This window comes from Hippoglossus hippoglossus, chromosome 17 (genome assembly GCF_009819705.1).
Source record: "Hippoglossus hippoglossus isolate fHipHip1 chromosome 17, fHipHip1.pri, whole genome shotgun sequence".
Taxonomy (NCBI): Eukaryota; Metazoa; Chordata; class Actinopteri; order Pleuronectiformes; family Pleuronectidae; genus Hippoglossus; species Hippoglossus hippoglossus.
This window is the reverse complement of record NC_047167.1, coordinates 6803485-6831040: the sequence shown is the minus strand read 5'-3', so window position 1 is coordinate 6831040 and position 27556 is coordinate 6803485. Positions and strand designations below refer to the sequence as shown.

Genomic DNA, 27556 nt, shown 5'->3' with positions numbered 1-27556 from the left:
TTATCATCAGCAGCGGGCCCTCTCAGATGCACCAGCACAAGATCAAAGGAAAGCCTCTCAATCTTCTCCCCTCACTGAGGCAGCACAGAGCTGCTCTATAACTGGCATCTTGGTCTTGCGATAATCCTCCCATTGATCTACTTCACAGAGTTCAGTCAGTGCCGAGGCTTCTGGGTTGAGGGTTAAAGATGCCGAGGAATGTCTGTCAGAGTTTGCAGCGCCGGGTGCCAGATTTTATTAAGCCATAAGCTGGACGAGCTGTACTTTGCAGTGTCCTTTTTTTATTGAGGCAACTTGTTTTCAAGGTGCTTCGCTTATGAGGTAATGTTTAATGTTTTATGAGGGCTTCTAGCATTTGCATAGATTCTACCCAGATCATCATTTAGGCTTTTATTATGAATACAAAAATAGGTTATGTATTTAGCACAAGCAATTAAAAAGCATATCCGCTGCAACATGTAGGCATGGAATGGGGGGGGTGGGGGAGGCAAATTAATTCACCTTATTTTTCTAGTTCCTTCCTATCCTTTGAAGTCCATAGGGGGGTGGTTAGACTGGAAGGCAAAAGCAGAGGGTGGATGGTGAGGATGAATACAGGGAACAATAGACCAGAGAGCCATTACCTCAGCTCTGCCACGAGGCCTCCCTCCACTCAACGTCTCCATCTACTGGAGGCTCGATGAACTGCCGGCCCGCCCCGCACTGTTCTGCTGACTGGCACTGCTGAGTTGACAACATGGACGTCTGTTATTATAATGTCTAAACCCAAATTTCTAAGGAAAAAAGTTCAGTATGCCGCACTGCATTTTGAGACTTCAAAGATTTAGTCTCTGTAAACACATTTCGAGGGACAAGATGAGCAGTTGTGGCAAGTTTGTTGTTTGACCTGTTTGTAGGTTTGATAGTCACCAAATCCACTGATAACAGAAGAAATGTAAGTCCTGAGTCCTTATTTGGAGAAACCCAACAGAGACAAGCACGTAGCCTTGCTCTGTCCGAAGGTCAAACAAAAGTCTGCCTTCCACATCACATTATATTTCGTTTGCTTACTCTTTTCAAATATCAAAGTAAAATCGATGAATTGTGGTTTTTCTCCTGACATTCTCCGGAGGGGCTGTAAGTGAGAAAGCAAATGTCTGAGTGAGAGGCTCTAAACCCTGTGCGGAGTTTCCCCAGTCGGCCATCTGGTAAAAGCTCTGGAGTGAGTAGATGTGATGATGACATTTCTAACAGACAAAAAAATGAAAACAACAAAAAGGAATACAAATATCTCTGGATGAATGAGCGGTGCCTCACACGTAGAAGACACTACCAAAGACGTCAAGAGAGCTTCTCATGATACTGGCCGGTGTAGATGTGCTGTAAACAAAAGCACATGGTCTCAGTAGCAGAATTTATAAGTTATGTGATGTTGAGTCTGACCGGAGCAAAAATATAGCCAAGTGTTTCATCTTTATGCTAAGCTAAGCTAACCTCCTCCTGGTTGTAAAATATTTTCCGTAACGTTGAACTGTTCCTTGAATAAAAAATCGCAAGTCATCTATTTTGAAGGATTTTCCCAAATGGTCCAAATTTCAATGAATCGAGCCAGGTTTGCTAACTTAGCTTAGCATGCACAGGTGAAGCAGGTAGAAGCCACAAAGCAAGGATTCCATAATTTACGCTAAGATGACCTGCTGCAGGCTGTGGCTTCATATTCATCACACACACATGGTGTCTCATTGTACTCTTGGGGGGGGGGGGGAGTCCTAAAATGTCAAACTATTCCAATAATCTTTTCACTTATTTCTAAAACAACATTTAAAGGACATGGATCAAAGTGAGGAATGCGCTTGCTCTTTGTAAACCAGTGTGAGAAATAAGAGATTGAGACTGAGCGACAATGTGGTTCTGTGTGTAGAGGCATGTGCTTTGGTCAGCATGTATTAGTGTGAATGTGTGTTATTCGCAGCCAACTGTGAATGTATGTGTGTTGGATGAGACTTATCGCTTCTGTTTTTTGCCTCATAAATACTATAAAAGCACACACACACACACACACACACACACACACACACACACACACACACACACACACACACACACACACACACACACACACACACACACACACACACACACACACACACACACACACACACACACACACACACACAAACCTCTGCTTTAACCACACGATTTTTCCAAGCTTGGTGAAATGCATTGATAAGCAAGCATACACACACACACACACACACACACACACACACACTGCAGTGTGAAATTGGGTCAGCGGTGGAGAGTGGGCTTTAATGCTGAGCACATACGCTCTCTAAAACTGATCTGCATATTCATGTGGGTGGCTATCCAAATGACACACACACACACACACACACACACACACACACAAGTAATCATGCGCAGATACATGCAGGCACATAAGTAAGTATATGCATGTAGACATTGACCTAAACTTATCCATCCCACACACATTACCACATGCTAACATGCATGCAAACATACACACACACACACACACACATACACACACACACACAGCGACAAGGAAGCTCAAAGAAAACCCTGACTTCATCGATACTGTTACTGTCAGAAGGCTACAGGGGGAATTTATGTTCTACTCATTCTCATTCTTTGGCCAAAAATGAGCTTCTTCCTCTCCCAGCGACACCATGTCAATCATTTTTCTTCAATTCCATTCACTTCTCTTCCTCTGTTAGCCTCCCTCTCCCGCCGGGAGAAGCAGTGACCACCTTTCAGAGTCCTGCTGATGTCGGCCGCCAAGCAGAACAGCTTTTGTCGAAAGTCCAATCATTGTTCATGCTTCTCACACACTAAAAACTAAAGAAATAAAATAAAATAAAAATTAAGATCGCCCAGAAACATTCTACAGAAAGAGAGGCAGAGTGAAAGAGAGGTGTGATAGAGGGAGGGGGGAAAAGGAGAAAAAAAGGAGAAAGATGGAGAGAGGCAGAGAGAATAAGAGGTCTCTCCCTAAGGATACACTTGTCAAAACCCCCTACTTTGCGTTTCTGACTTTTGCGGCAATGAACAACAGTTTTCTCTGACAAAGCATTTTCCTGCTTATTTGCAGACGGAGGGAGGAGACGAGGCTCAAGTTGGAACGTGAGAAACTGAAAGGATGCAACAAAGGATTCGGAGCTAGTAAGCAGATAGCTCTGAAGGCCGCTTGGGGCTGGGTAGAGGAGGGGGGGGAAAGGTGGAGGGAAGGGGTGGCGGCGGAGGAGGAGGAGGAGGAGGTGGTGTGGGCTGGTGGTGTCTTTTGAAGAGAGAGATGGTTGGGGGAAAGAGAAAGGAGAAGACGGAGCGAATGAGACTGAGAGTGTGTGTCTCCTGTGTATGTGTTTGGGGACCCACACAGTGAGGCCCGAGCATGTGATTTATTTCAGAATACTAATGTCTCTTTGATCTGCTCTGCTTAAAAAAAAAACACCCTGCTGGGATTGCGGGTACACACACGCACACGCTAACACACAAAAATGCATATATGTATTTATCCACACACTCCCGCACATACCTATCAGCATGCACACACACACGCACACACACACACACACGCACACTCACACACTCACTCCAGGGCGTCTAATCTACTTTAACTATCGTCCATAGAGATCCAATTACAAAGATAGAGGCATATTTGTTTTTCTCTGTGCATCCTAAAAGACTAATTAAATTTTCATGTAAAGATGAAATTATTTGATACAACACAAATGTCTTTTGATTTTCATAATTGTAATTTAATATGTTTTAACCGGGAATCCTATGACTGTTACTGTCTATTTCAGCTGCACCTCCAGGCCTGTACAAGAGGAAAATCAGTCATTTCAAAACACACAGAACAGTGACGTTCAATCCTATCATTCTGTCGGTATTCCAAGTTGGGGCCATGGGAGCCAGACTGTGTCCCAGTGTATACCTGGGCAGAAGATAATCAATCACAGGGCGAAGAAAAAACACAAGCAAACAAATTGTTATTTGAGTTATTGAGTTATTGAGTTATTTGTCTTGCATCCATACGCTGAAAAAGATGGAAGTATTACTCTATAAATATCAGACTGTAAGATTAGGAGATAGAAGAAGGCGAACAATAGGAACTCAATGAAAAAGAACTTAATCCAGTTTACAGCTCTGATTCATTTCCTGCCAATATATATTTGCACATATAAAAATGTTAAATAACAATATTTAGTGAACAATACTACCCTCCACTGCAAGTCGTGAAGGAAGCAGCTCTGTGAAGAAAATTAATATCATAGCTCAAAATCCTTTTTACTTCGGAACGATCCTGAACAATCCTGATGTCCTGAGGTGCCACACCACATAAATTCTGTATCTCCCAATGTCTCAAACCCAGACCAAATAAAACTTGATCGCACAGGAGGGACATGTTTGCTTCAACACTCTCAAAGCAGACTAAATCTTCTCTGTATTTTGACATAATAATCTTGTTAATCCCCGAAAATGCAATACGGTTCCCTAGAATGCTAACATGCTCAATGACAATTCACACGTGTTTAGTTATAATATTTACCACATTCAACATCTTAGTTTCGCATGTTAGCATGCTAACATTTGCGAGGTCACAGGACGCAGAGAAAATGCATTACTTTTGCAGGTAGTAGATAACTTAACATTGTCAGCTAACTGAATATGATAAACTGACCATCTCTAAGGTTGTGCTACTACTACTGTAGCTATAAACTGAAAAACTGATTCACTTTACCTTCTTTTTGCAGTACCAAGGCTGTTGTTATGTGGCTATTGTTTGTCCCGGTTTGGATGTTCCAGCACTGGGAGTGAAGCGGTTTTAGTTAGCAGGCAGCTTTTTATAATTAAATGAAAGATTAGGGGCACATTCAAAAATAAGAAGATGAAATCGTAATCTTCATAGTGATTGAGATATTTCTTCTTCGTCTCGACAGACACTGCTGTCGATGATAGCATGATAGGTTGTTGCACACATTTTGACAGTATGGTGGCTCTTCCCAGTCAATGCCTCTTTCTGTAACAGATTCCTTACATCGGTCGATCTTTGGATAAACCCCAGCTCCTATATCTTTGTACGTATACATTCAATTGGGTGATAAACTGACATCCCACTCTTCTTATAATTAATCCTTTTATGATCGTAGCTCAGTGTAAATTGTCAGCTCTGGAAAGAAGCTGATGATTTTGCTGTGTATGCTAAAAATATCTTGTTGTTGTATAAGTTTGGACAGATATCTGCAGCAATGAGGACAAAATACGTCACCGAGCAACTCAACAGACCCAGGAATGGTTGGTAGAATGTCAATGGCTGTTGTCTGAGTTCAAATGTTTTACGGTGTGTTTTCTCTCAACATGTCCGTCCATACTGCTCAGGCTTGAAATAGAAAGGGGTTTAGTAAATGCTCTCCTCCTGCCAGCACCTACAGTGTCAGTTGATACATGGTATCTGTCAGAAACTCCAGTTCCTCCCTGATGAACACCTTCAACAGCCTCAGGGAAGTCAGCGCATGCAGCTGCCGACCAGGCACTTCTAGGTTTTCCGACCCTCCTCCTCGCATCAAACAGCAGATGTAGCAGCTGGGTGATGCCACCTTTCATAACAGGCTGCTGCAGGGTGGCACCAGGCACTCCAGCCGGTTATGGACTCTGATGTGTTCAACAAAGGTGTAGATTATCTGACCTGGCATTTCAGTGAGACACCTCAAAAAACCAGCTAGCACCTATAGCAGAGGATTTCAACGTTTGACAGCCCTGAATATCTGGAGGCCAAAACAGAGCAAGAAGAGTCTTGGATGTCATTATCTGGCCAGCAAAACAACTTCAATTGAAAAGTGATGTAACTCATGCATGTCTGCTGGTCATGTTAACAGATAACTAGCAGTTAATGTGTTAACAAATATCAATATCAACCTGTGATAATATGTTATTCATCAACAGATCTCTGAACACTTTTTACGGGGACAGTAGCACTGTCGCCTCACAGCAAGAAGGTTCCCAGTTTGAATCCCAGCATGCAGGGCACGAATACTCTGACAGTCCAAAGACAAATCCAGGGTTAGGTTAACTGGAGAATCCAAATCAAACGTAGGTGTGAATCTGAGTTGGAATGGTTGTTTGTCTCTGTTTGTTGGGCCTGCGATACACTGGCGACCTGTCGAGTGTCCCAATCTCTTGCCCAGTGTCACCTGGGAATGGCTCTGTGACCCTTTTATTTATTTTTCTAAAGCTTGGAGATTCATAAATGAAATGCTTGCATTGCTTGATGAAGCTGCACACCTTATTGCCAAGCAGGTGATGTCTTCACCCTTGTCAAATGGTTTTTTTCAGGTAAATGGCCTGTATATACTGTATATCGCACTTTGCTAGTCTCTGATGACCACTCACAGGGCTTTACAGTACAGTTTTGCCATTTACCCATTCACACACATACTAATACAGCGTATCTAGAGCGTAGCATGTTCTCTTTCACAACCATCAAAGGACACTTCAGCACAAAGACTCTGATCGGACCAACGACCTTCTGGACAACCTGCTCTACCTCCTGAGGACTTATTTTTCACCTTTTTCAATATTGTGAGACAGGGCATTTTTCAACATTTTCACCGCAGGAATAACTCATGGATCTTGATTAAAAAGATCAGGCACATGAAGGGAACTGATATTAATAAGTGTGTGAAATTTGTAGCAGCTTGAGTGAATTTAAGGGGACTGTTGGGTGCTCGACTGAGAACCATTATAGTCTGATTTGAGTTCAGGCTAGTTTGGTAAATGCACCCTGCACAGCTTTTAATGTTATTGTTTGTGAGACCTTTGTTACTGACTCTATACCTGCATGTGCTATTAGTGAAGTGAGTAATATTGACTGAGTCATGAGGTTTCAGCTGAAGCGTTCATGAGTCTGTAGAGCTCTATCGTTTACCTGTGTGCAGTAGAAAGGTTTCTTCAACAGCTTCCCCAGTCTCAGCTCTACAGGGTTCAGAGAAGCCCCGGAAAAATGAATATCAGTTTACTGAGGGAAATAAAGCAGGTATAGGCCAAAACACTGGTAGTCATACAGCATGTTGCTTTACGGATCTGTGACTCTGCTCTGTGGGGCAAACAAGCCCTGATCTTTGACTGTGACACCACCCTGGACAAGCAGGTGTCGGGCAGCAACATTCAGCCTGAGAGGTGCTGAAGATCTCAGGCTTCCTCTGGATCTCTGCAGGAAAACAACAGAAGTTACATTTACAATTGTGAGGATCAGCCCCAAAGGGCACATCCTGCAGTTTACCAAGCCGATGGCGCCATCTAGTGGTCACTGTGTTACCTAACCTGAGTGGGTGGAGCTAAGTAAAAGGATTGGGATTGTGATTGGACTTGTTTCTCAGGAAGTGAGGAGGGCCAAGATGGTGAGTGAGGAGCTGCTGCTTCGTCTCAACGACAGTGAGTATAAGAACTGGCTGAAGGCAGGACGGTGTCTGCTCATACTGAAGAGTGGCCTCCATCCCTTCACCAGCCAGCACATGAGAGGTTTCCACAAGGATCTGCTCACCCACAGCCCGCTGCTCGGGAGGCCGTGTGAGACCAATGCCTGCAGGGGGAACAAGGTGGGACCAGCCTGTCATGTCCCATCAACTGCTGCTTTAAAGTGTCACTGGATGATTCTATGGCTTTACAACTGTTTCTCACTTCGGACTCAAGTTACGTTTCCACAGCGTGAACTTTCCCCAGGATCTGAGAATCTGTACAGGAACCAGGGTCGGAACAATGTTCCAGAGTTCTTTTTACCCTTCAAAATAAAATCCTTACTCAGGGGTGTAGCACTTTAAGAAAGTATGAAATAACAACCTGTTTTTGTCAGCTTTAACCTTTAGTAACATTTCATTTCGTCTCTTATGGAGGAAAATAATTTGTCCACTTACCATTTTTCGTACACAAATGTAAAATTTAAAAATCTGTACATTTTCCGCACATTAAAAAAAAAATTGGAAAAGCCCCACTATTTATATATATATATATTATATATAATACAAATATATAATATTTAATTGACATTTTTATTTTATTTATTTACTTTTTAAGTTTATTTTTGCATTCTCACTTGTGATGTTTGTGTATATTTAGATTGAATGAGTTCATTGTTGAATTTGTATTTTAAGCTAAAACCTTTAAGAAAGTACAGGAACCTTCAGGGTGGAGCTTGCAGGACTGGAGATGCATTTAGTTATTTGGAAAGGTTCCTGGGACTAAAGGATTTTGGTTGAAATGTGACATTACCAAAGTATTCTCACTGCATGTGTGTGTGTGTAGCTCTCCTGGGCATGTAGGGCGTGTAGCAAGTGGAAGACGGCGATCCTGGCACACCAGAGACAGCCGAACAGGACCGTGCACTGGGAGAACTGTTCCCCTCCCTCCTGGAGAACAGACTTCTGGGAAGTGGCCAAGGTACCAACATTTAGAGCAGTTATTCCAAACCAGCATATTACTATATTTCCTTAGGGCTGCAACCTCCACACATATACACACACACACACATTAGACTGCAGAGCTGAGTTTTCTGAAACTTGAGAAGCTCCGTGATTCATCACATGGTCAAGTCAAATATATCACAGCATATCAGCCAATAACACTGTTTTGAAAATGCCTGAATAGTATATATTTATATACACTATCTATCTATCTATCTATCTATCTATCTAACTAACTATCTATCTAACTTTCTTTCTTTCTCTCTCTCTCTCTCTCTCTCTCTCTCTCTCTCTCTCTGTAGGCCTACATGCCAGGAGGTCAGGGGAAAGTGAAGGGGGCGGATCAGTGCGATGCCTCGGCTCTGCTCAACCTCATCAACTCCTGTGACTGTTTCCAGACTGTGGATCCAAAATTTGTGAGAGAGGTAAATGTATAGTCTAAAATGGACACACTGTTCTACTGTTGGTCACTCATTGATAAGCTGTTAAGTCAGAAAATTGTTATGTGACCTACCACCTGGGGGTCAAAGTCATAAAATGTGTTAAATTCAATGTAACAAATGAAAGGCCTTGATAAATATTTGTGTTTTTAAAAATTCAGATTAGATTCAGGCACATCACTGCCAAAGGTCACCAAGAAAATGTTCTCTTCCCCACCAAATTGAGGAAGAGGAATTATTAGTTTGTGTTATTAGTTGTTCGGTTTCTGGTTAAGTTTGATGTTTTAGCCTAATGCTCTTCTAGACAGCTTGCTATGTATTATGGAGGTTTTCTGGAAGCTGGTGAAAGGAGAACTCAGGCAGCAGCTGATGTCTTATGCAGAAGGTTCTAATGTAGACTTGATGCATCAAGGAGACCAGGAGGTGAAACAATATACAAACGCCAACAGAGTAACATGAGCAACTGTCACCAACAAGTCTGAAGATGTTACCCACAGCATCCGCATATACAGTATCTCCCTCTACTTGTGTCACCCATTCTAACAGCACATTCATGAATGGCTAGAGTTGCTGTCACTTTCGATGTTACATGTAGGTGTTTGCATCCTACTGGATAGTTAAGCCTATAGTATGCATTCCTAAATCACATTGTGTCCTTACGACTTGTCCCTGGAGAAATATGCAAAAGTGTTGAAGTCGGGGAGAGTTGAAGTTGGTGTCTCCCTGTCTGGAGCATCTGAGTTAGATATGAAAGTCCCTAAGCATAGATGCTACAATGTACTGTTGGTTGGTCCTTTATCTATAACCTGACCTTGGTACTGCTTAGTGAGAGAATGGAGTATCTGTGGAATTTAGACAGGCACTATTGTCCTGTATAGATATAATGTAATATATAATATACATAATATATATAGTGGCATATAAAGTAATGTGGGAGGATATTCAAAAATACCTCAACACTATGAACATGCAAGTTAACAGATAAGTGGCTTAAGAATGAAGAGAACTTGTGTTGTTTAGAGCCACTGCGTGGAAGTGAACTGTGGAATCGAAATCAATCAATCAATCAAATTTTATTTGTATAGCCCATATTCACAAATCACAATTTGTCTCATAGGGCTTTAACATGGTGTGACATCCTCTGCCCTTAACCCTCAACAAGAGTAAGGAAAAACTACTTAAAAACCCTTTTAACAGGGAAAAAAGAACGTAGAAACCTCAGAGAGAGCCACATGTGAGGGATCCCTCTCCCAGGACGGACAGAAGTGCAATGGATGTCAAGTGTAAAGGAGAACATCAAGATAAAGGTTTTAGCAGCATTGATTAGGGTAAACATTTTGAAGTATAACTGAAGGTCAGTGAATTGGTGGATTAATGTCATTAATGGTCAAGTGTCTGAGGAGAAATACTATGTATCGAGCAGTCCTGCTGCAATCATAGTCCATTGTCAGCAGCCAGCAAGATCATGATCCACCATCAAGATCGGATGCCACTATAGTCCACAGTTATTGTCCACTGCCGCCATTAGGATCCATGAAATGACATAAATGTGTTTTCACTTTGGTGTGTATTTCAATTGCAAGTTTGGTCATAAATTCAAATTAAAGTGTTATTAAAAAGGTCTATAAAAGTCTTAAATTAAACTTTTTTTATAGCTGTAGACCAGCTGCAACCAAGTCTTTTATATCGGGAGCTGGTTTTGGTTAAGATTTTGGCAGCAGTAATATAGAAATATAAAATTGTAAATGCCTTTTTCTCTAATATGCAAATGCATTATTTTCACTCCAACAGCTAAACCTCACTAATATACATGTTGTATCTCGTTTGTTTACTCTGTAGATGAGAAGAAAGAAAAGAAAGTGTCACGTTGTGATTTAACAGAACTTTATGTTCCAGACTGGATGATTGCAGACATTTCTTGGAGTTTTTCCTGGCAACATCAAGGATTTGACAAAGGTTACAGAATGGAGAGATTTAGTGATGGAGGGGCGGGATATGTACAAGTTAGATTGTACATATCTTGAAATGGCACAGAGTATTGCTGGCAATTGACTTTTTTGTTTTTCCTTCAACTCTAACATTAACTTGTCAAATCAATGGGAGTGAATTTATGACCATTTTGTTCTGATACAAATGTTCTGATGTGTGTGCCAACGCGCGTGTGTGTGTGGTTCCAGGTGATCCAATACAGGAACGAGTTAATGCATTCTTGTGAGTTGCGTATCAAGGATGAATGGATAAGACGCTACCAGAAGACTCTGAAACACTTTGTGCGGCAGTTCAGCCACGTACCACAGATGGCAAAAGTTGGACAAGAAATAGATGAGGTCTGTGTGTGTGTTTGTTGTTGTTGTTGTTGTTGTTGTTAAAATATGTCCAGTTTGAGAACCACTCCGTCACATTACTGTTATTTTGCCTCACAGCTTGTTTGCATGTTTTGAACAGATGCTGACTGTCGATTTGTCCCTATCTGTCTCTGGTTTGGACCAACTGGACTCTGTTGACTCGGACGGTCTAGTGTGTGATTCGGAGGCCACCGTCGACTTAATCAGCCAATGGGAAGCTGAGTTGCTCCAGGAGAAGCTGCAGGAGTTACTGCATACTGACAATGAAGATGCTGAGACACGGGTGCAAAAAACAAACGTGTACACTTACACTTGAACAAAAAATTAATATGAACTAAGACATTAACACATTCAAATAAATATGGCATGTAATTTGAACTGTCTCTTCATTAGGATACTGAGCAGCTGAAGATGCTTGGTGGTTTCCTGCAGGCCAACAGAGATTTGGGGGAAAGGTTTTCTGCAGAGCTTCAGGCCATCGACTCACTACAGGCCAGAAAATAAGAAGGACCAGAAAAGATGAACGAGGAGCAAATTGAACCCTTTTTTTTTTTTTATTTAATTTGAATTTAAGTTGAAGATTTGTCACAGTATATGAACATGTATATAATATTTTATAAAAAATGTTAATGACTAGTGTTTACTCAAAAAAGAAGTGATAAAAACTGAAACCGATATGTTCTCAAACCCTTTTATACCCGCCTCCACTCACTCGCTCAGAGCGACACACGCAGTGAGATCAGAGCTCGTTCACGTGAAGCAGCCGGTCAGTGACTTTGTAGAAGACAGTGAAACACAGAGTTTCTCTGGTCTCAGCTGCTCAGTGATCAGCTGCGTCATGATCAGAGCAGAAACTGCAGCTGGTTTGTACCGAGCTGGAGTTTCTGTGTCCTCCTCCACTCTGCTCTCACTTCAACTAATAAACACTCACCACTAGTTATCAGGACCTGATCAGCTCAGGAAGTCACTTAGTGCTTGTTTGATTCGCTCCTGTGTTTATGAGGCTGCATTTAAACATCATGAAAATGACTCATCAACAGCAGAGCGACACGCAGACATGATCCGACACCATCGATTCATCACCAAACACATGACCGTACGTTTGTCACCTAAATCATCCCAATAAAAAAATGAACTATGAACGTGAACTAGTCCATTTTTATCTGCGTGAACTGAACTTGGAACTCATTCTTTTTAAGTGTGAACTGGCTCAACACTGCTTCTACAGATGGGCTCAGATTCAGATTTCACATTCACATTTAATTGTGTAAAGGTTTGGTTGTTACCACAGCTACCCTGTGATTAATCTGATTAAAAATTGTAATCGTTTGACAGCCCTGATTTTATTACACTTCTCTACCTTTCTTACACTGTATATTAACCTTAAAATAACCCATGAACAATACATTTATCTTTGAGCAATAAGCCCAACGCTGGTGCACACAGACACTTTACTCCATGTTCCACACAAATGAGCCCTCTGTTCTCTGTTTTCATCTCACATTTTTATTTAAATCGTATAGCTCAACGGGGTTTGTCTGCAGCACACCACATCCTGATGGGGTTTACACTGCTGTCAGTGTGAAACTGAAACTGACACTGTCCAAATGTCTGATGTGTTACACTGTTGAAATACATATGTATTGCCATAAAAGAGTGTGACAAACAAATGTTTACACACAGGTTTTCAGAAAGCAAACCAGTGATGAGGATCAGAAGGGAGGATTAAGGTCGATTTTTCTTTTTTGTAACGTGAAAATCAATGTGCTCAAGTGATGAGCACATTGAGCACAATCTTTTTATCAGATCACCTTTTTTTGTTTTAGCTCAGACAAAGTGCACAGCATGAGTTGCAAGCTGCATGACAGAGAAGTGTGAAAACCAGAGACGCTCTTCTTATATTTCCACACACTCTGTTGCCACAACTATCTGCTGCACCTGCACCTTTCTACACTCGCATGAGTGCTGGCCTCAGAGGCGACATGGAGCAGGAAGGGGAGCTGGTTCGGTCCATTTACTTCGGGAGAATTGGGAGTGAGGCCACAGAGAGGCTGCTGGAGAGGTTTGGACGTGATGGCAGCTTTCTGCTGAGAGACAGCGACACCATGCAGGGGGCCTACTGTCTGTGTGTGAGGTGAGATCTGAGGGTTGTGATAGTTAAGGGTTTGTTGGATAATTCTTCATTTAAATAGTTCATTCCTCCTTTATTTACAGATGATCATCTATAAACAGATGTTTATAGATGATGTACAGTCCAGCTGAGAAAGCCAGTCTGTTAAAAAAAATTATATAAGTCATTAGTAAAACTTTTCAGCCCTGTACATTTGGCATAGACATTGATATAATGTCTTAAAGCTTTAAACTTCTTTGGGATTATATTTGTTGTTATAATCTCCTATTCTAATGGATACTGGTGTTTAATTTCTTGTTCCTCTGCACCTTAATACTGTACTGTCAGCAAAAACGTCACAAAATGTTGCTCATTTTAATAAATATCAATATAATTCTTCTCAATAATATACCTTTTAAACACGAGTTACGTTTCAATCTGTGTACTAAATAAGAAAGTATATCATAAACACTATATGACTATTTCCTGCCAGCTGCCAGACTTTGTTTGCACTCTCTGAGAAATGTGCAGTGCCGTGTTGTTTCATATTTATTATGTGCTACAATGTTCAAATGTTTAAGTATCAAATGTTTTAACTTTTAACCACAGGTGATTTTTATGAATTGACAGCAATCTATAAGAACAACACTACATTGATCATGCCAGTGTAAACTGATATAGTAAAAGCTGATTAGCATAATATATATAATACATTGTGAGGGCGTGTGTGTGTTAAGTTGCTGATATCAATGCTGTTGCATTTTTTATTTTACATCAATGAATTTCTGAAGAATGTGAGTAAATATTTGTTGAAACAATCTGTGACTGGATTAAAAAATATTTTGTGGACAACCCCGGCTCCTCCAGTCTGCGTAGGAAAATGGAAAGAATGTGAGTGGTACTGTTGATTGGTTAATGAGACTGGGAAGGCGCTTTATATATACAGGCCATTTACCATTTGAATTGTATAAGCTATGCATGTACAGTATATGTGATTTCAATGTACTTCCCACACATTAGCATTAGGCTAAAATCCCATGCTGTGACATTGACTTATAGTAAATAGTGAACCATCTCCATGTTTATTGTTATTATGGTTTTGCTCGATTTATACCGGTCATGTATAGCGTCACGTGGTGGAATAGAGTTCAACTTCATGTTGTGACATCGATTGTTCATACATCAGGTTCATTTATCTCATCTCCCCTGCTCCTTTGACTGCCAAAGGGTTCTGGCCCCAGCTAATTCTGAAGTGCCCCTATTCTGTCAGTAGTCCTTTTTTTATTTAGATAAACTAGTCACTTACTAACAATAGTAACTATAAATATTTTGTTAAGAATTTTTACTTTCAAAGCTTTTTTGAAGTTCACAAATGTGCTTGAACAAGGAACAATTTTCAAAATAAGATCAATGATATGTGACTTTTCTCAAAGCTACAGAGTTAACAGTAAACAAGGAATGATTTAAATGTGCACCTTACTGAATCCGGAGTTGTGCATGGATGTTGAACATATAATTGGTCCCTCTGTGTAATTTGTGGCCTTTAAACAAAATCCTCAATCCGCCACTGCTCTAGAAAGATTTGTGAGGAGTATATGAAAGTTTGTTTCACCTTCAGTGTGTTGAACATGAAACTGAAATCACTTACATCCTCTGCTCCAGGTTCATTAACAATCTCTTTCAGATTGAATCACTCCATTCAAACATGTGTGAACATATATTCAAATTGTACGCATTTCACAGTAAACCATTTAAATCTCGGAAATATGTGTTTTGCAGGAAAGCCCCGTTTGTGCACACCTTCAGGCTCATACACTCCATCGACGGCTGGTGTCCTCAGGTGAGCAAACATCTGCATCCAGATCGCACACGTCACACACTTCACAGACATATACATTTTATTTATGGTTTGTGTGTTTGTGTTTGTCAGAGTTCAGGCATCAGACGGCAGAGCTTTGGGACACTGGAAACACTGATAGAGAACTACAGAGGAGGTTCAGCCTCTGGTGTCACAACAGTCCCCCTCACACACCCACTGGACAGAACACAGCTACAGTACATCAGTAATGGACAAGGTATGACACACAAACACACACACACACACACACACACACACACACACACACACACACACACACACACACACACACACACACACACACACACACACACACACACACACACACACACACACATACTTTCTTCAGTATGTTACAATATAAAGTATTCAAAAAGTATATAAAAACTCAAACAGATACAAACGCAGACACACGAGTGGTTGTTTCTGTGTTTTTGTGTTTGTGGTAAATCAAAGTTTCCTTTTGCGGCAGTGAAATGTTTGTTGTCCCTCATGACCTACTCACTCAGTTCTCTTACAGTTCCAGCTTTTTCCTCTACAGAGTTTGTCTACATGGAAATGAGCAGGGGCGGCGGGGGCAGCGGCGGAAGCAGCAGCGGTGGCGGCGGCGGCAGCCGCAGGTCCGTCAGTTAAGGCTGTGCCTTCAGACGAGTGGACCAATGCTGTTAATCAGGCGGACAAACTGAAGATGAGAGAAACATGCAGAATGTGGCAAATCAAGGATCTGCCATATTTTTTGTGTTTAATTTTGTATCTTTATTTGTGTCACTTTAGCATCAGCTCATTGTAATTGTTCTCTTTTGCTTTGTTCATTTCAGTGATTCTGTTCATTGTTGCTGTAATACTTTATTCTCATTGATAATATATGTTGGCTCATACAAGTCCAGCTTATTACACTTTTGAACCATGGAGGTTATCCTATCGATACTTTGGTCTGTTGGCAGATGACCCTTTTATCTTTGTAATTATATATAGAGGAAGTCCCAACCAAAAAAAGTAAAACTTTCTACAACTTTTTAGACACACGTTTCTCTTAGTTAGACAACAAATAGCTTTCTGAGATTAATATCAAGAAGTTTCTTTAGATCCTCTAGAAGAGTGTAGGTTGTCCTTGAGGTGGGTGAGAAGCACTTCAAAAGTCCTTATATGAAAGCAGTCAACATAGTTTGTAGCAATGCTAAGCTAAGCTAACTGTAGTTTCATGTTTAATGGAAAGATGTTGTAACAGTGGTGTTCTCATCATCTTCTCATCTAACGCTCTGCCAGAAAGCAAATTAGCAAATTTCATAAAATGTCAAACTTTTGCTTTTGTGTTGATTCATTCTTCATCCCATTTTATTGTTTTCATATTTTTTTAAATGCTGTGTGGTTTTTTTTTAATTATGTTTTATTGTCAGATGTGTAAGTGTCAACGTTTGTCTAAATGCTGGATTTTTGCTTTTGCTGATACCATCCTGTAAACAATGAGCTGCTATAATAACGACTGCAAACTAGACCATTCTGTACAAATAAAGGTTGAATAAATTAATAAATAAATGACTGGATTTTAAAAAGAGCAGATGATGCATTACCAAACTTTATTGACACACACACAAAAAGGTACACACATTTTGTCAAAGCTCTAGATCCACATTTCAGGACCAGTGAACTGCTGCTCTCAGGTAGAGAAATGTGTGTGTGTGCGTGTGTGCGTGTGTGTGTGTGTGTGCGTGCGTGTGCGTGCATGTGTGCGTGCGTGTGTGTGCGCGTGTGTGCGCGTGTGTGTGTGCGTGTGTGTGTGTGTGTGTGTGTGTGTGTGTGTGTGTGTGTGTGTGTGTGTGTGTGCTCTTGTACAGCTCTCTTTGTGAGGACCGGTTTGAGTCTACAACCTACTGAGTGAGGACATTTTGTGAAAGTGAGGACCGGTTTTGGCCGGTCCTCACTTTGTGACCACCCTTTAATGGACTGTTTGGGGGTTAAGACTTGGTTTAAGGGTTAGGCTTAGAATTAGGTTTAGGTTAGGTTGAGGGTTAGGGTTAGGGTGGGGGGCTAGGGAATGCATTATGCCAATGAATGTCCTCACTAAGAAGCTGTACAAACGTGTGTGTGTGTGTGTGTGTGTGTGTGTGTGTGTGTGTGTGTGTGTGTGTGTGTGTGTGTGTGTGTGCGTGCATGCGTGCGTGTGTGTGTGTGTTTCTCAAAAATCTATAAAAGAATCTGCAAATGCGTTCTGAAGTTTATGAAATGAAAGTGTATTGAGATTTATACATGTGTAGACACATCTGCAAATGCGTGCAAAGATTTGACCATATCCACAAAGTTTTGTTTACCCTAAGCTAAGGTGTGACAAGCGAAGCGGCCAACAGATATTGAACCATATTAAAGTGTAAACCTGAGCTAACACTCTTGATCTTGAGACCATTGAATATAAGGCTGTAAAACACAAGACCCCACCCAAAAAACACACCTCCCACATTCATATGCATACATTCAACACATTTTTGAGCTGAGGGAAAATGTTGTTGGTGTTAGGTCGGTGTAAATACTGTAAATTTGAAAGTGTCCTCCCCATATTACTTTTAAAATGTCTTTAAAGGGTTTTCCTCTTCTTCCTCCACCTTAGTGATCTCCTCTTCAGCCTTAGATGGCAGCACAGGATGGAAGAACTGGAAACACAACACAAGAAGCAAAACAATGGCACCCTTCGTTCATGAATGTGGCTTGGTGAGTGACTGACATGATATGAGTATGTGGTGTACATTATGGGTGTGTACTTACATTGAACGTGTCATTTTCCTCCAGGAAATATATGTACTTTGGCGGTGGTTGAGGAATCGGAGGAAACAGAAGTTTAGACACCCTAAAACACACACACACACACAAACACAAACATACTGCAAAGTAGGTTTAGAGTGTTGTGTTTTGCGGTGGCTTATCATAGAATAACAACACTACCACCACCCATACAGCCCCTTGGACTTCTCCTTCCTGCACTTTGTTTTCTCACCTAACTTGACTGTGTCTGCTGACATAAGTGTCAGCTTTGACTTCTTTCTCACGCAGTTCAGTTTCACATTCAAAATGGGAGACACACTTTATGTATCAGGCTGTGAGGAGTCTGTGAGAAGCTGTATTGATGTCTGAATCAGTGTGTTTGTGTGTTTGTGTACCTCTGATGGCGCACCAACAGCAGCAAAGCCAGGAGGATCATGGGTATTCCAAATGAAATCGAGATGATCGACAGGGTGTTGAGTTTGTCTGGCTCCCCTGACGGTTCCACCGCTACAAACAGATGCACACATGAGTATTAAGATCCCTGTGTCAGTAACTGGAACCTGTCGCATAATCATGTGTCCAGTTATCAACTAATCAACAAATTAATAAAGATGTCAACAATAAGTCAACACTAGTTTTTAGTTAAACATCTACTTGAGATGATATCACTCACTGACAGTGGGACTCCATTCACTCCACTGAGTTAGGATGCAAATGGCCAGCTTCCTTGTCCTCATCCTCACTCTGTAGGTGAAGGTAGGATCCGTACTCAGCTCTGTGTAAGACTGCTGGGATGTCAGCTGTTTAGGAGGCTCCTGTTAGGAAAATATTCCTCAGTTCAAGAAACAGACACAGATGAAAACATAACCTCCCTCAGCAGAAACAAGTAGAGAGTAGAGCGCATAACTACACAAAGGCCCAACAGTCCCCTTATGAAACCACATTTCAAACACTGAATCCAGACCTTTTGGGAGATCTGCACCAAATTGCACACACTCATAAATATCAGTACCCTAAACATGCCTAATTAATTTTAATCAAGATCTATGGTTTTTATTATCTAAGAAATCTACGGAAATGTTGTAAAATGTCCTATCTCACAATGTTGAAGAAAGTGCAAGTTGTTGCATTATCCTGCTAACTATAAAACGGACAAACAAACAAGATGAAAATATTCCTTAGCAGAAATAAGGGCACTCTGTGAGCACATACCTCCACCAAAGCTAATTGGCCACTTAATCAGCATATTGAGACCAGATACATATACCATGTACACACGAATAATCTTCAACCTGCTCACACTAAACACAGGTAAAATATCCATTCTCTGATAAAGCTGAAATGATTATTCGTCACCGTTCAGTATCTGAAAAAGGTCGCTACTAAAATTGGATTCACAAAATCCAAGCCGTTATCCATATCCACACCAAATTTCACCTGGTCATAGATATTAGCTTTATACACATGCTTGAGATCTCTGTTTAATTCTTGAGAAAATCACAAAAATCTGAAAAAACGCACCATATTATTTATTTTTTTCAAGAGCCATGAATTATTCTCTGAGAAATTAAGGAAAATTTGGAAAAACGTCTTATCTCACAATTTTAAAGAAAGTTAAAAAAAATCCTGGATCTGCCCCCTGACCCGGACGTACACCAAAATTGATTAATGGGTTCTTCTTTGACCCAAGCTGCATGCTTTTCATGTTTCAGGGCAACCCATTGAGTAGTTTTGTGTAATCCTAAAACTAAATAAATAACGCAGATGAAAACATACCCTCGTTGGTAATAATTAACATAGATGCTGAATGCACTAATTGTAATTGTTAGTCGCTTTGGATAAAAGCATCAGCGAAATGACTTGTAATGTAGTGTAATGTAACCTCCACAGTCATCCTCACACACAGACAGACATGTACTGTACCTGGTTACCCAGGTCTAGCTGGTATTCAAAGCACATGGGGCTTGATTGAGCCCACTTCACCAATAGTTCTCCATCTTTGAATGCTGCAGAGATTGAGGGTGGGGACAGGACCTCTGTGGCACAAAATCATTCATTGTAAAGTTCTGCTGTGGATTATTTTAACACAAACCTTCAGTTTACTAGAATGATGACTTTATCCCTCAACATTTACTGGACATATTTCCATGAAATATTCTACAGACGTTCATGCTCCCCAGAGGATAGATATTCATGACTGGTGACCTGGTGATCCCCTGATATTTCCTCTAGCACCACAGGGATGTTGACATTTGTAGTTATGAGTAAAATGCCTAAACAGCAGCTACTCTCTCTAATCTGTCTACGCCATCAAATTTAAAGACTGCTATGACTTTCTTACTTGTGCAGCTTCCACATTTGAGAGGATGCATCTTGACGGAACACTCTTTGCATCCAAATATTCTGATTACTAATCTGAATACTAATCTGATTGCTGTTAACCAATGTCTAAACTAAAAGACAGCACATTTGTTTAATACCACGTGATCTCCTGGGGGCATTTTTTGCATCGTTAAGATCATTTATTGGTAATATGCTTCCCATTTGCACTGTTCACAAATTATATTTAATATCTATTAGTCCACTGCTGAGTCAAGTGGAATCGAAGTTAAGTGATACCTTGTGCATTATTTATTAATTAAGACCATCTGTCAAATTGACATTTTCAAATACCCCAAAACAACTCAACAGTTTACTGGAGTCTCACCCAGTGTGTCCGTGTCGTATGTGTAGGTGTAGACTCTCCACTTGTCGTGCTGGGACATGTTAAATTGAAGTACTACTTTTATCTTCTCATGCTGCTGCAGAACTAAAGACCTTGATCCGACCCGTTCCACAGGCGATTGGCTCCGAGACTGAACTGTTGTGTTATCATGGCAGACACTGGATGAACACACAGAGAAACGTTTAAAGCAACTGATACAGATGAACTTGCCTTTGTTGTAAGTGTATTCATATTTCATCTCTTAAACTTGAACAGTTTTCCACTATAAACATGGCACATTTTATGGTTTGTGGAACATGATTGTGTTATTGTTTCATCTAGAATATAAAAACCATATGAGTACCTGATAGAGACAGAGAGCTGCATATCCTTCTCTAATGTGAGGAATGACCAGGAGCAGTTGAGTAGATTTGTTGGGTAAAGGAGGCAGATGAAGGTTTCATCTACTTCAGTCAGATCTAACTCCTCCTCCTCCTGGAGCGAAGAATTCATGAAGTGAGCCACGTAGAGCTGAAATAGTTTTTCAAACAAACAAAAAATAAATCTTTATACTTGCAGCAAACTTCTATCGTGCATGTGTGGTGTTTGATTTTGATTCTTACCACCTCATTGGGCTCTTCCCCCTGACAGATGTCCTGATTGATGCCCTCCATCGCTGTTAAGAAAACACACAGTTCATCTAGACTTAAAGCATGAGGGGAACCAGAAGTAGAACTGATTTTAGCCGTAGATTGCCATGTTCTAACTTGCACTCGATAGCGTGCAGGTAAAGTCCATCAAAAATAAAGGAGACATATTGTGCGTTTCAAGCTTTTATTTCCTCTAGTGGGCAGCTACTCTCTCTAATCTGTCTACGCCATCAAATTTAAACACTGCTATGACTTTCTTACTTGTGCAGCTTCCACATTTGAGAGGATGCATCTTGACGGAACACTCTTTGCATCCAAATATTTTGATTACTAACCAATGTCTCCTGGGGGCATTTTTGCATATTGTGCATTTCAAGTTTTTATTTCCTCTAGTGTTCTGTAGGTTTTTTGTTTATGTAAAACATCTGCAAAGCTGAGCTCCTCTCCCCCACAGAAAACACTGTGCCTCAACGTCCAAAAACGCCTCCTCTGTCATCCAGCTGATACTCCATGATGTCATCATGATGCCCAACTTTTGCATAATGCACACCTAACAAAGAGCTGGGCATACACTATGCCACATTAGAAATGTTGTTGCTAAATTCCACCTCACCCTGTGTGAGTAAATCGTCTGAGATGCGATGCCTAAACTCACAAATGATGTGCTCACACTGTGTGGTTGGATTGTCTGACACGACCTGATCTCTCAAACTGGCCGCCTCCTCCGCACAAGCTCCGTATTTTTGTCAAAGAAGAAGTTGAAGTTTGTTTGCTAACAATGCTAGGTGTCGGCATATGGACACATTGTTTAGACGCTGCACGACAAACTACACACAATGAAGAAAGAAATCGTCCCGACTCTACAATGAGACACACAACTGAAAAATCACGTCAAAATCACACAGTGTATGCCCAACTTAATGCAAGGGCAGAGGCCAACACTTCCTACATGTGCGAGAAGCAGTTGGCCAATCACAACAGAGGGGTCAAGCTGGCCAATCAGAGCAGACTGGGCTTCAGACTGAGGCAGGTCTTAAAGCGACAGGAGCTCAAATCAAGCGTTTCTGACAGAGGCTGAAAAGAGGAGCTGCAGCAATGGACAGTATGAGAAAGTGAAACCTAATTTTGGGGGAAAAATGTCTGCTTTCAAATTCTCTTCTGCAGTGCTCCATGCTGAATTCATCTGGGTAATTTGTTATCATCGAGGTGGTAATTGAAACCTGTTTCCTTAAACACAAGAGACAGTGCAACACCACCTTGATGAAAAAGCAACATCTGACGTACAAAGCATGGTGCACTGGACATGAGCTGGTTTTAATTGTCATAGCTGTGTATCATGATCCATCAGGATGTGAGTGTGAGCGCCTGTGTTGTGGTGCGGACACTGAAGTTGTATTAGCAGTTGACGTTGTGGTCTGCAGTGTCAAAAAGTCACCCACCGCCTTGTGATGGCCACAAAACCAGGAAACTGGACCAGAGAACAAGGAGCAGCATCACAGCTGATCTACAGATTTTACACACACACACACACACACACACACACACACACACACACACACACACACACACACACACACACACACACACACACACACACACACACACACACACACACACACACACACACACAGTGAGAGAGATGCATGAACAATCAGCTGCAATGAGTCACGGAAAGAACAGGCAAGCTCCTCCACATTGAATGGTTTCCTGGCTTTTTAGACTTCCCCTTTTTCAAGAGCTCACATGTAGAGGTGGATTGACCCATCAAATACAATCTTCATATCATTCTCCTCTAAGTTACATCTGATTGTGAGTGTTAACAACGCACACATTACCACCACATACAGAAACGTTTACATTTCCCCTCCAAAAATAATAAAAAATGAAGTTATCAGTGTTTTGTTTACACACTCAGCTACACCACTCTCTCAAAAAGGATAAATAAACATACTCGTGAACTATTGTCTCTCTCAAGGGTAAGTTACACCAAATCCTATACAGTACATATTTTAATAGAATCACAGTACTATTGTTTATATGATTTAAAAGAGGCTGTTACCGTCTGTTGTCCTTCCACCCTGTCGCTTTCACCAACAGACAGAAGACAGTGACACATTTCTGTAGAAAGAAGAAGTATGACGTCACTTACTGTACAGATCGTCAGGAGACCATCCGCCTCCCTCTGTCTCTTATTCTGTACGTTGTTGTAAGGTGCTCATGGGAAATACCCCTCGATAGAAGCGAGTAAAACACAGGATCATATCAGGATTAGTTGAATTGTTAACCAAAAGTGAGTTCCCTGACCGGGAATCGAACCCGGGCCGCGGCGGTGAGAGCGCCGAATCCTAACCACTAGACCACCAGGGACAGTTGCGCTACTCAGTGATGTGGTTGAGCTTATTCTTTCACAGAAGAAAGTTGCATTCTTCTTCGCTTCACTCTCGAGCGCATGTGGTGGGAACACACAGAAGTGACCTCCCCTTTAGCTTTCGCTCTGTGCTGTCTACGTGGCTACCCCTCCTCGACCGCTAGGTGGTGGTCACATGGCCGGAGAGCTCCTTTGGACTGGAGGGAGTGTGTGTTTGTGGAGGGAAGACTTGGAACACTTCCTGATGGTAGGTTAACAAAGCCTTTGTCTGATCACCCTGTGCTACGACTAGTTTACACTACAGTTCTTCATTTAAGATATTTTGGATGATCGTAGAAACGGGTTTAAGTCAACTCAGGTGAATTCTGACTGTATAACTGCGTGGTGCACGAATGTTTACAGTGGAGAAAGTTAAAATGGTTCAAATTCCTACTTGCTATTAACCATTTACATACATTAAAAACCACATCATGTCGTTTTGATCACAAAGTATTGATTTTAAATCAAAGTTGGCAGAAGAAGTTGTTCTTGCTCATGTTTGAAGTAGTCGGTAATTAACATGTGTCATATAGTGATACTACAATGGTACTACCATAGACTGTATATGTATATGTACTGCATATGTTGCAGAACAATATGTTCACAGTTTTACTCCATAAACTAAAAACCCATGTACTTGTAAGTATAGGGTGGCTCCCCCCATTCGGGTTTCAGTTTCGTTTTGATGGTTAAGATAAGGGTAAGGGGTAAGGGGTATGTAGTTTAGATGTCACCTCATGAATATGGACTGTATCAGTCACTTTTTCGATACATTTTCAGCCCTACTTCAATATGAACCAAAATAAAGATACTTTTGTGTAGCTGTTCTCTTGTATAATATTGTTTTACTCTGTGTTGTTATCTCAGATTCAACATGTCAGCCAAAGACACTCTGCGGTGCAATAAAACAGACATTTTGACGGCTTTGTGTGCAGACTACAGGCTGATCCTCAACAAAGTTCACGAGAAAAACCTGATAACCCAACGTGAGTACAACAACCTGAAAAGCATCAACAAGGAAGATGTGGAGGGACACGCCGTTGAGCTCATGGATAAGATCATGAACAAAGGAGAGGACTCCTGCCAACGTTTCATGGACCTCCTGCAAACCGACAAGGACATAATAAATACTTACCCTAAGCTGAAGAGCATGCAGCTGAATGACACCTGCCATCTGGTCACCTGTCAGCCTGTCCAAGAGTCAGCAGGTATGTTGACATACACAGATTGATATGAGCCTATAGTGTGTCTCACATGGAGCTTACACCAAAACATGTTTATGTTTGGAGATGTAATTCTGTTTCACTCTGGTTTCCTCAGATGCTACGTCACCACAGAGCAAGAGGCTCAAGAGGGTGAGATCTCTGCCTGATATTCAAATAGCACATGATATGCGACCATGCATGAGTATTACTTTCGAAGTAGATTTTGATAAAAAGACTCAAGAAGGGGATTGCATACTTTTTCCTCAGATAATCCCAGGTCATATTTTGTTCCTAATGTCTCCAGACAGATGCGTAGTACTTTGTAGTAACATATTTTTTGCTGTCTTGATTCAAGAACGTGATGTTTCAGTTTTAAAAGCAGGACTTGTTGATTTTGTAATGCTCTCACTCAAAACCCTGCGCTTGCACTCAAATACACCTGCGCTCCAGCTTCATCTGCTCTCCTTGTGCTCTCGCTGCTTCTGTGAACAAATGAGACCTCGGCTCTTGGATTTCTCCGCCGCTATTGGATTTTTTCTTCTGCCCGTGGTTTTTGTGTGACAAGTCAATGGAATGCCTGGTGTAGTGATGACAGTGAAAGTACAATACAAAATCTGAATGTGAAATCAATAGGTCTTGCTCTGAAACTGAAAGACTAAAGAAAGTAAAACTTACCACAGAATATTTGCTTTGTAATATAGTAGTATAATACCACACAAAATGTAATCCAGTGAAAACTCAACTCTTAATTATAAGTCTTTTTATGTTTGTGTTCCATTGTTTTCATTGTTTTAAGGAGGAGCGGTACCAGTTGAAGAGCCAGCCCGTTGGCCTCTGTGTCATCATAAACAATGACAACTTCATGGATGGCACAATGAGAAGTGGAACCAATAAAGATGCTCGTATGTTACCTATCAGACAGCTGCACTGTTTCACACCATTCTCTCGTTTGTTAGTGTTTGAAGCTTAACTGAGTTTTTTTTTTTTTTGTATCCCTGTCCTGCAGAATGTTTGGCAGAGGTGTTCACTTGGCTACGCTTCAGAGTGCTGATGTGTAAAGACCAAACCCGGGACCAGATGGAGCGAGCGCTGGGGCACTTTGCCTCTCTGAGCGACCCCTCTAGGCTGCAGGAGTTCAATGTTAAGGAGTGGATTGGCAGCGGGTTCGCTGAACCTCAGCAGACTCCTCTGAAGCATGGAGATGCCTTCATCTGCTGCATTCTGAGCCACGGATTAAAGGGCGTAGTCATCGGGACGGATAGGAAGCCCCTCTCCATTAAACAAATAACTCAAACTTTCAAGACGAGCGACCAGTCGGCCCTCACCGGCAAACCCAAAGTGTTCCTGATCCAGGCCTGCCAGGGACCGCACACACAGCATGGAGTGTTGCTTGAAGACCTGGAGGCTGATGCTTCACCCTCACTATTCATTCCTGAAGAGGCCGATGTTCTGGTTGCTTTCGCTACTGTTGAGGACCATGTATCATTTAGACACAAAACCGACGGGAGCTGGTTCATCCAATCAGTGTGTCAGCAGCTAAAGGAGGGCTGTCTCAGGTAAATATATAACTCTAAATTAAATATGTAGTTTGACCATAACCATAACCATTAATATGCACCGTGTGTACTGTGCACTATTTGATCATAATCTGTGCCATGGTGGTTATGGTAATGTTTTTGTACATTATATTTATTCAAGGCATGATGATATCACCACCATCCTCCACCGTGTGAATGATGAAGTAAGCCAGAAAGAGGGCCCTAGACAATGTGGAGCAGCAAAGCAGATGCCTGAAGTCAGGTTCACCCTGAGGAAAACACTTGTGTTGTCACCACCTGAAGCTTAATCTCCAGAAATCATGCAAACTGCTTACTTTATGTCTGAATGTATGATGTATTTTATGAGAGTTTTCTTAAATGTACTCAATAATTGTTTATCTTTCTGAATTATCTCTCAATCACATGTAACAGTAATTGCCATTTATACTTTTCCAAACTTTTGTCATAGAATAAAGTTCACTGGAGGTGGTTTTAATAAGGCTTTATACTGTCTCTTTATTTTGCAGCACCTTTTTCATGAGAGCAAGAATAGATGAGTAATTAATGCATGAAACAAGACCAATTAAGCTTTAACATATTTATATGGAGGATGTAAACTACATATTCATTATAGAATATTAATCCATTTTGACATAGAGGAAACATTTGATAAGCGTCAGTACTTTCTGTTTAAGGGATTATTATTCTTATTCCATATAATTTTGCAGCATCTAAGTCGTGTTGTTCTTGGTGACAACTACAACTGGGGTTCAGCTTTGCTTTGACCTCATTGTATCTCTCCTGAAGTTTTCTCCAGTTTCTGTGCTATTTAAATACTCGCACAACTCTTCTGTCAGTTTTAACTTTCCTTTCACCGTCTCCAGTTCTACACAGCACTCATTCACCCTCAGTTGTTTTATCTTGCACAATTTTACTCGGCGTCGTACAAGATGAACATTTCATACTTCATTCTCCTTTGCCCTCAGTCCTGCAAGGTACAGCGGAAAATGCATCAGCTGTTTGGTCATTCATCTTGTGTGCCATTATGATCTTTTCCTCGATTTACTGCACTGTTGAGTTTAGTTG

The 27556-nt window shown here is 41.1% G+C and overlaps 4 protein-coding genes, 1 long non-coding RNA gene and 1 other non-coding gene across 8 annotated transcripts; 3 read left to right on the top strand and 3 right to left on the bottom strand.

Moving 5' to 3' along the window:
- Positions 1-1827: 1827 nt before the first annotated feature.
- LOC117778303 lies at positions 1828-23737 on the bottom strand. The gene is made up of 3 exons (XR_004616769.1): positions 23521-23737; positions 7080-7083; positions 1828-1837 (listed from the first exon to the last, which is right to left on the bottom strand). It is a non-coding gene; the product is annotated as an uncharacterized LOC117778303 (long non-coding RNA).
- On the top strand, positions 7363-11940 carry LOC117778301 (uncharacterized protein CXorf38-like). Its single transcript, XM_034613789.1, has 6 exons — positions 7363-7598; positions 8302-8436; positions 8762-8884; positions 11077-11226; positions 11345-11527; positions 11638-11940. The coding sequence occupies exons 1-6, from the start codon at positions 7398-7400 to the stop codon at positions 11746-11748; spliced, it is 903 nt and encodes a 300-aa protein (XP_034469680.1). The 5' UTR covers positions 7363-7397; the 3' UTR covers positions 11749-11940.
- LOC117778302 (SH2 domain-containing protein 1A-like) lies at positions 12602-16075 on the top strand. Of its 2 annotated transcripts, none has more exons than XM_034613790.1 (4): positions 12602-13378; positions 15134-15194; positions 15285-15429; positions 15733-16075. In XM_034613790.1, the coding sequence occupies exons 1-4, from the start codon at positions 13203-13205 to the stop codon at positions 15843-15845; spliced, it is 495 nt and encodes a 164-aa protein (XP_034469681.1). In that variant the 5' UTR covers positions 12602-13202; the 3' UTR covers positions 15846-16075. The 2 variants fall into 2 exon arrangements, with proteins under 2 accessions (XP_034469681.1, XP_034469682.1); XM_034613791.1 differs by having other exon boundaries at positions 12759-13378; positions 15754-16075.
- Positions 17293-23680, bottom strand: LOC117778300. Of its 2 annotated transcripts, XM_034613787.1 has the most exons (11): positions 23625-23680; positions 23380-23438; positions 22760-22824; positions 21294-21346; positions 21035-21201; positions 20674-20849; positions 19890-20002; positions 18640-18781; positions 18362-18473; positions 17970-18051; positions 17293-17857 (listed from the first exon to the last, which is right to left on the bottom strand). In XM_034613787.1, exons 3-11 carry the CDS (start codon positions 22812-22814, stop codon positions 17771-17773), a joined length of 987 nt encoding a protein of 328 aa, XP_034469678.1. In that variant the 5' UTR covers positions 22815-22824; positions 23380-23438; positions 23625-23680; the 3' UTR covers positions 17293-17770. The 2 variants fall into 2 exon arrangements, with proteins under 2 accessions (XP_034469678.1, XP_034469677.1); XM_034613786.1 differs by lacking the exon at positions 23625-23680 and having other exon boundaries at positions 17389-17857; positions 23380-23569.
- On the bottom strand, positions 23616-23687 carry trnae-cuc. Its single transcript has one exon. It is a non-coding gene; the product is annotated as a tRNA-Glu (tRNA).
- A 51-nt stretch (positions 23738-23788) lies between the features above and the next one.
- LOC117778299 (caspase-8-like) lies at positions 23789-26966 on the top strand. Its single transcript, XM_034613785.1, has 6 exons — positions 23789-23935; positions 24595-24935; positions 25048-25082; positions 25729-25834; positions 25939-26488; positions 26631-26966. Exons 2-6 carry the CDS (start codon positions 24602-24604, stop codon positions 26776-26778), a joined length of 1173 nt encoding a protein of 390 aa, XP_034469676.1. The 5' UTR covers positions 23789-23935; positions 24595-24601; the 3' UTR covers positions 26779-26966.
- The last annotated feature ends 590 nt before the right edge of the window (positions 26967-27556 follow it).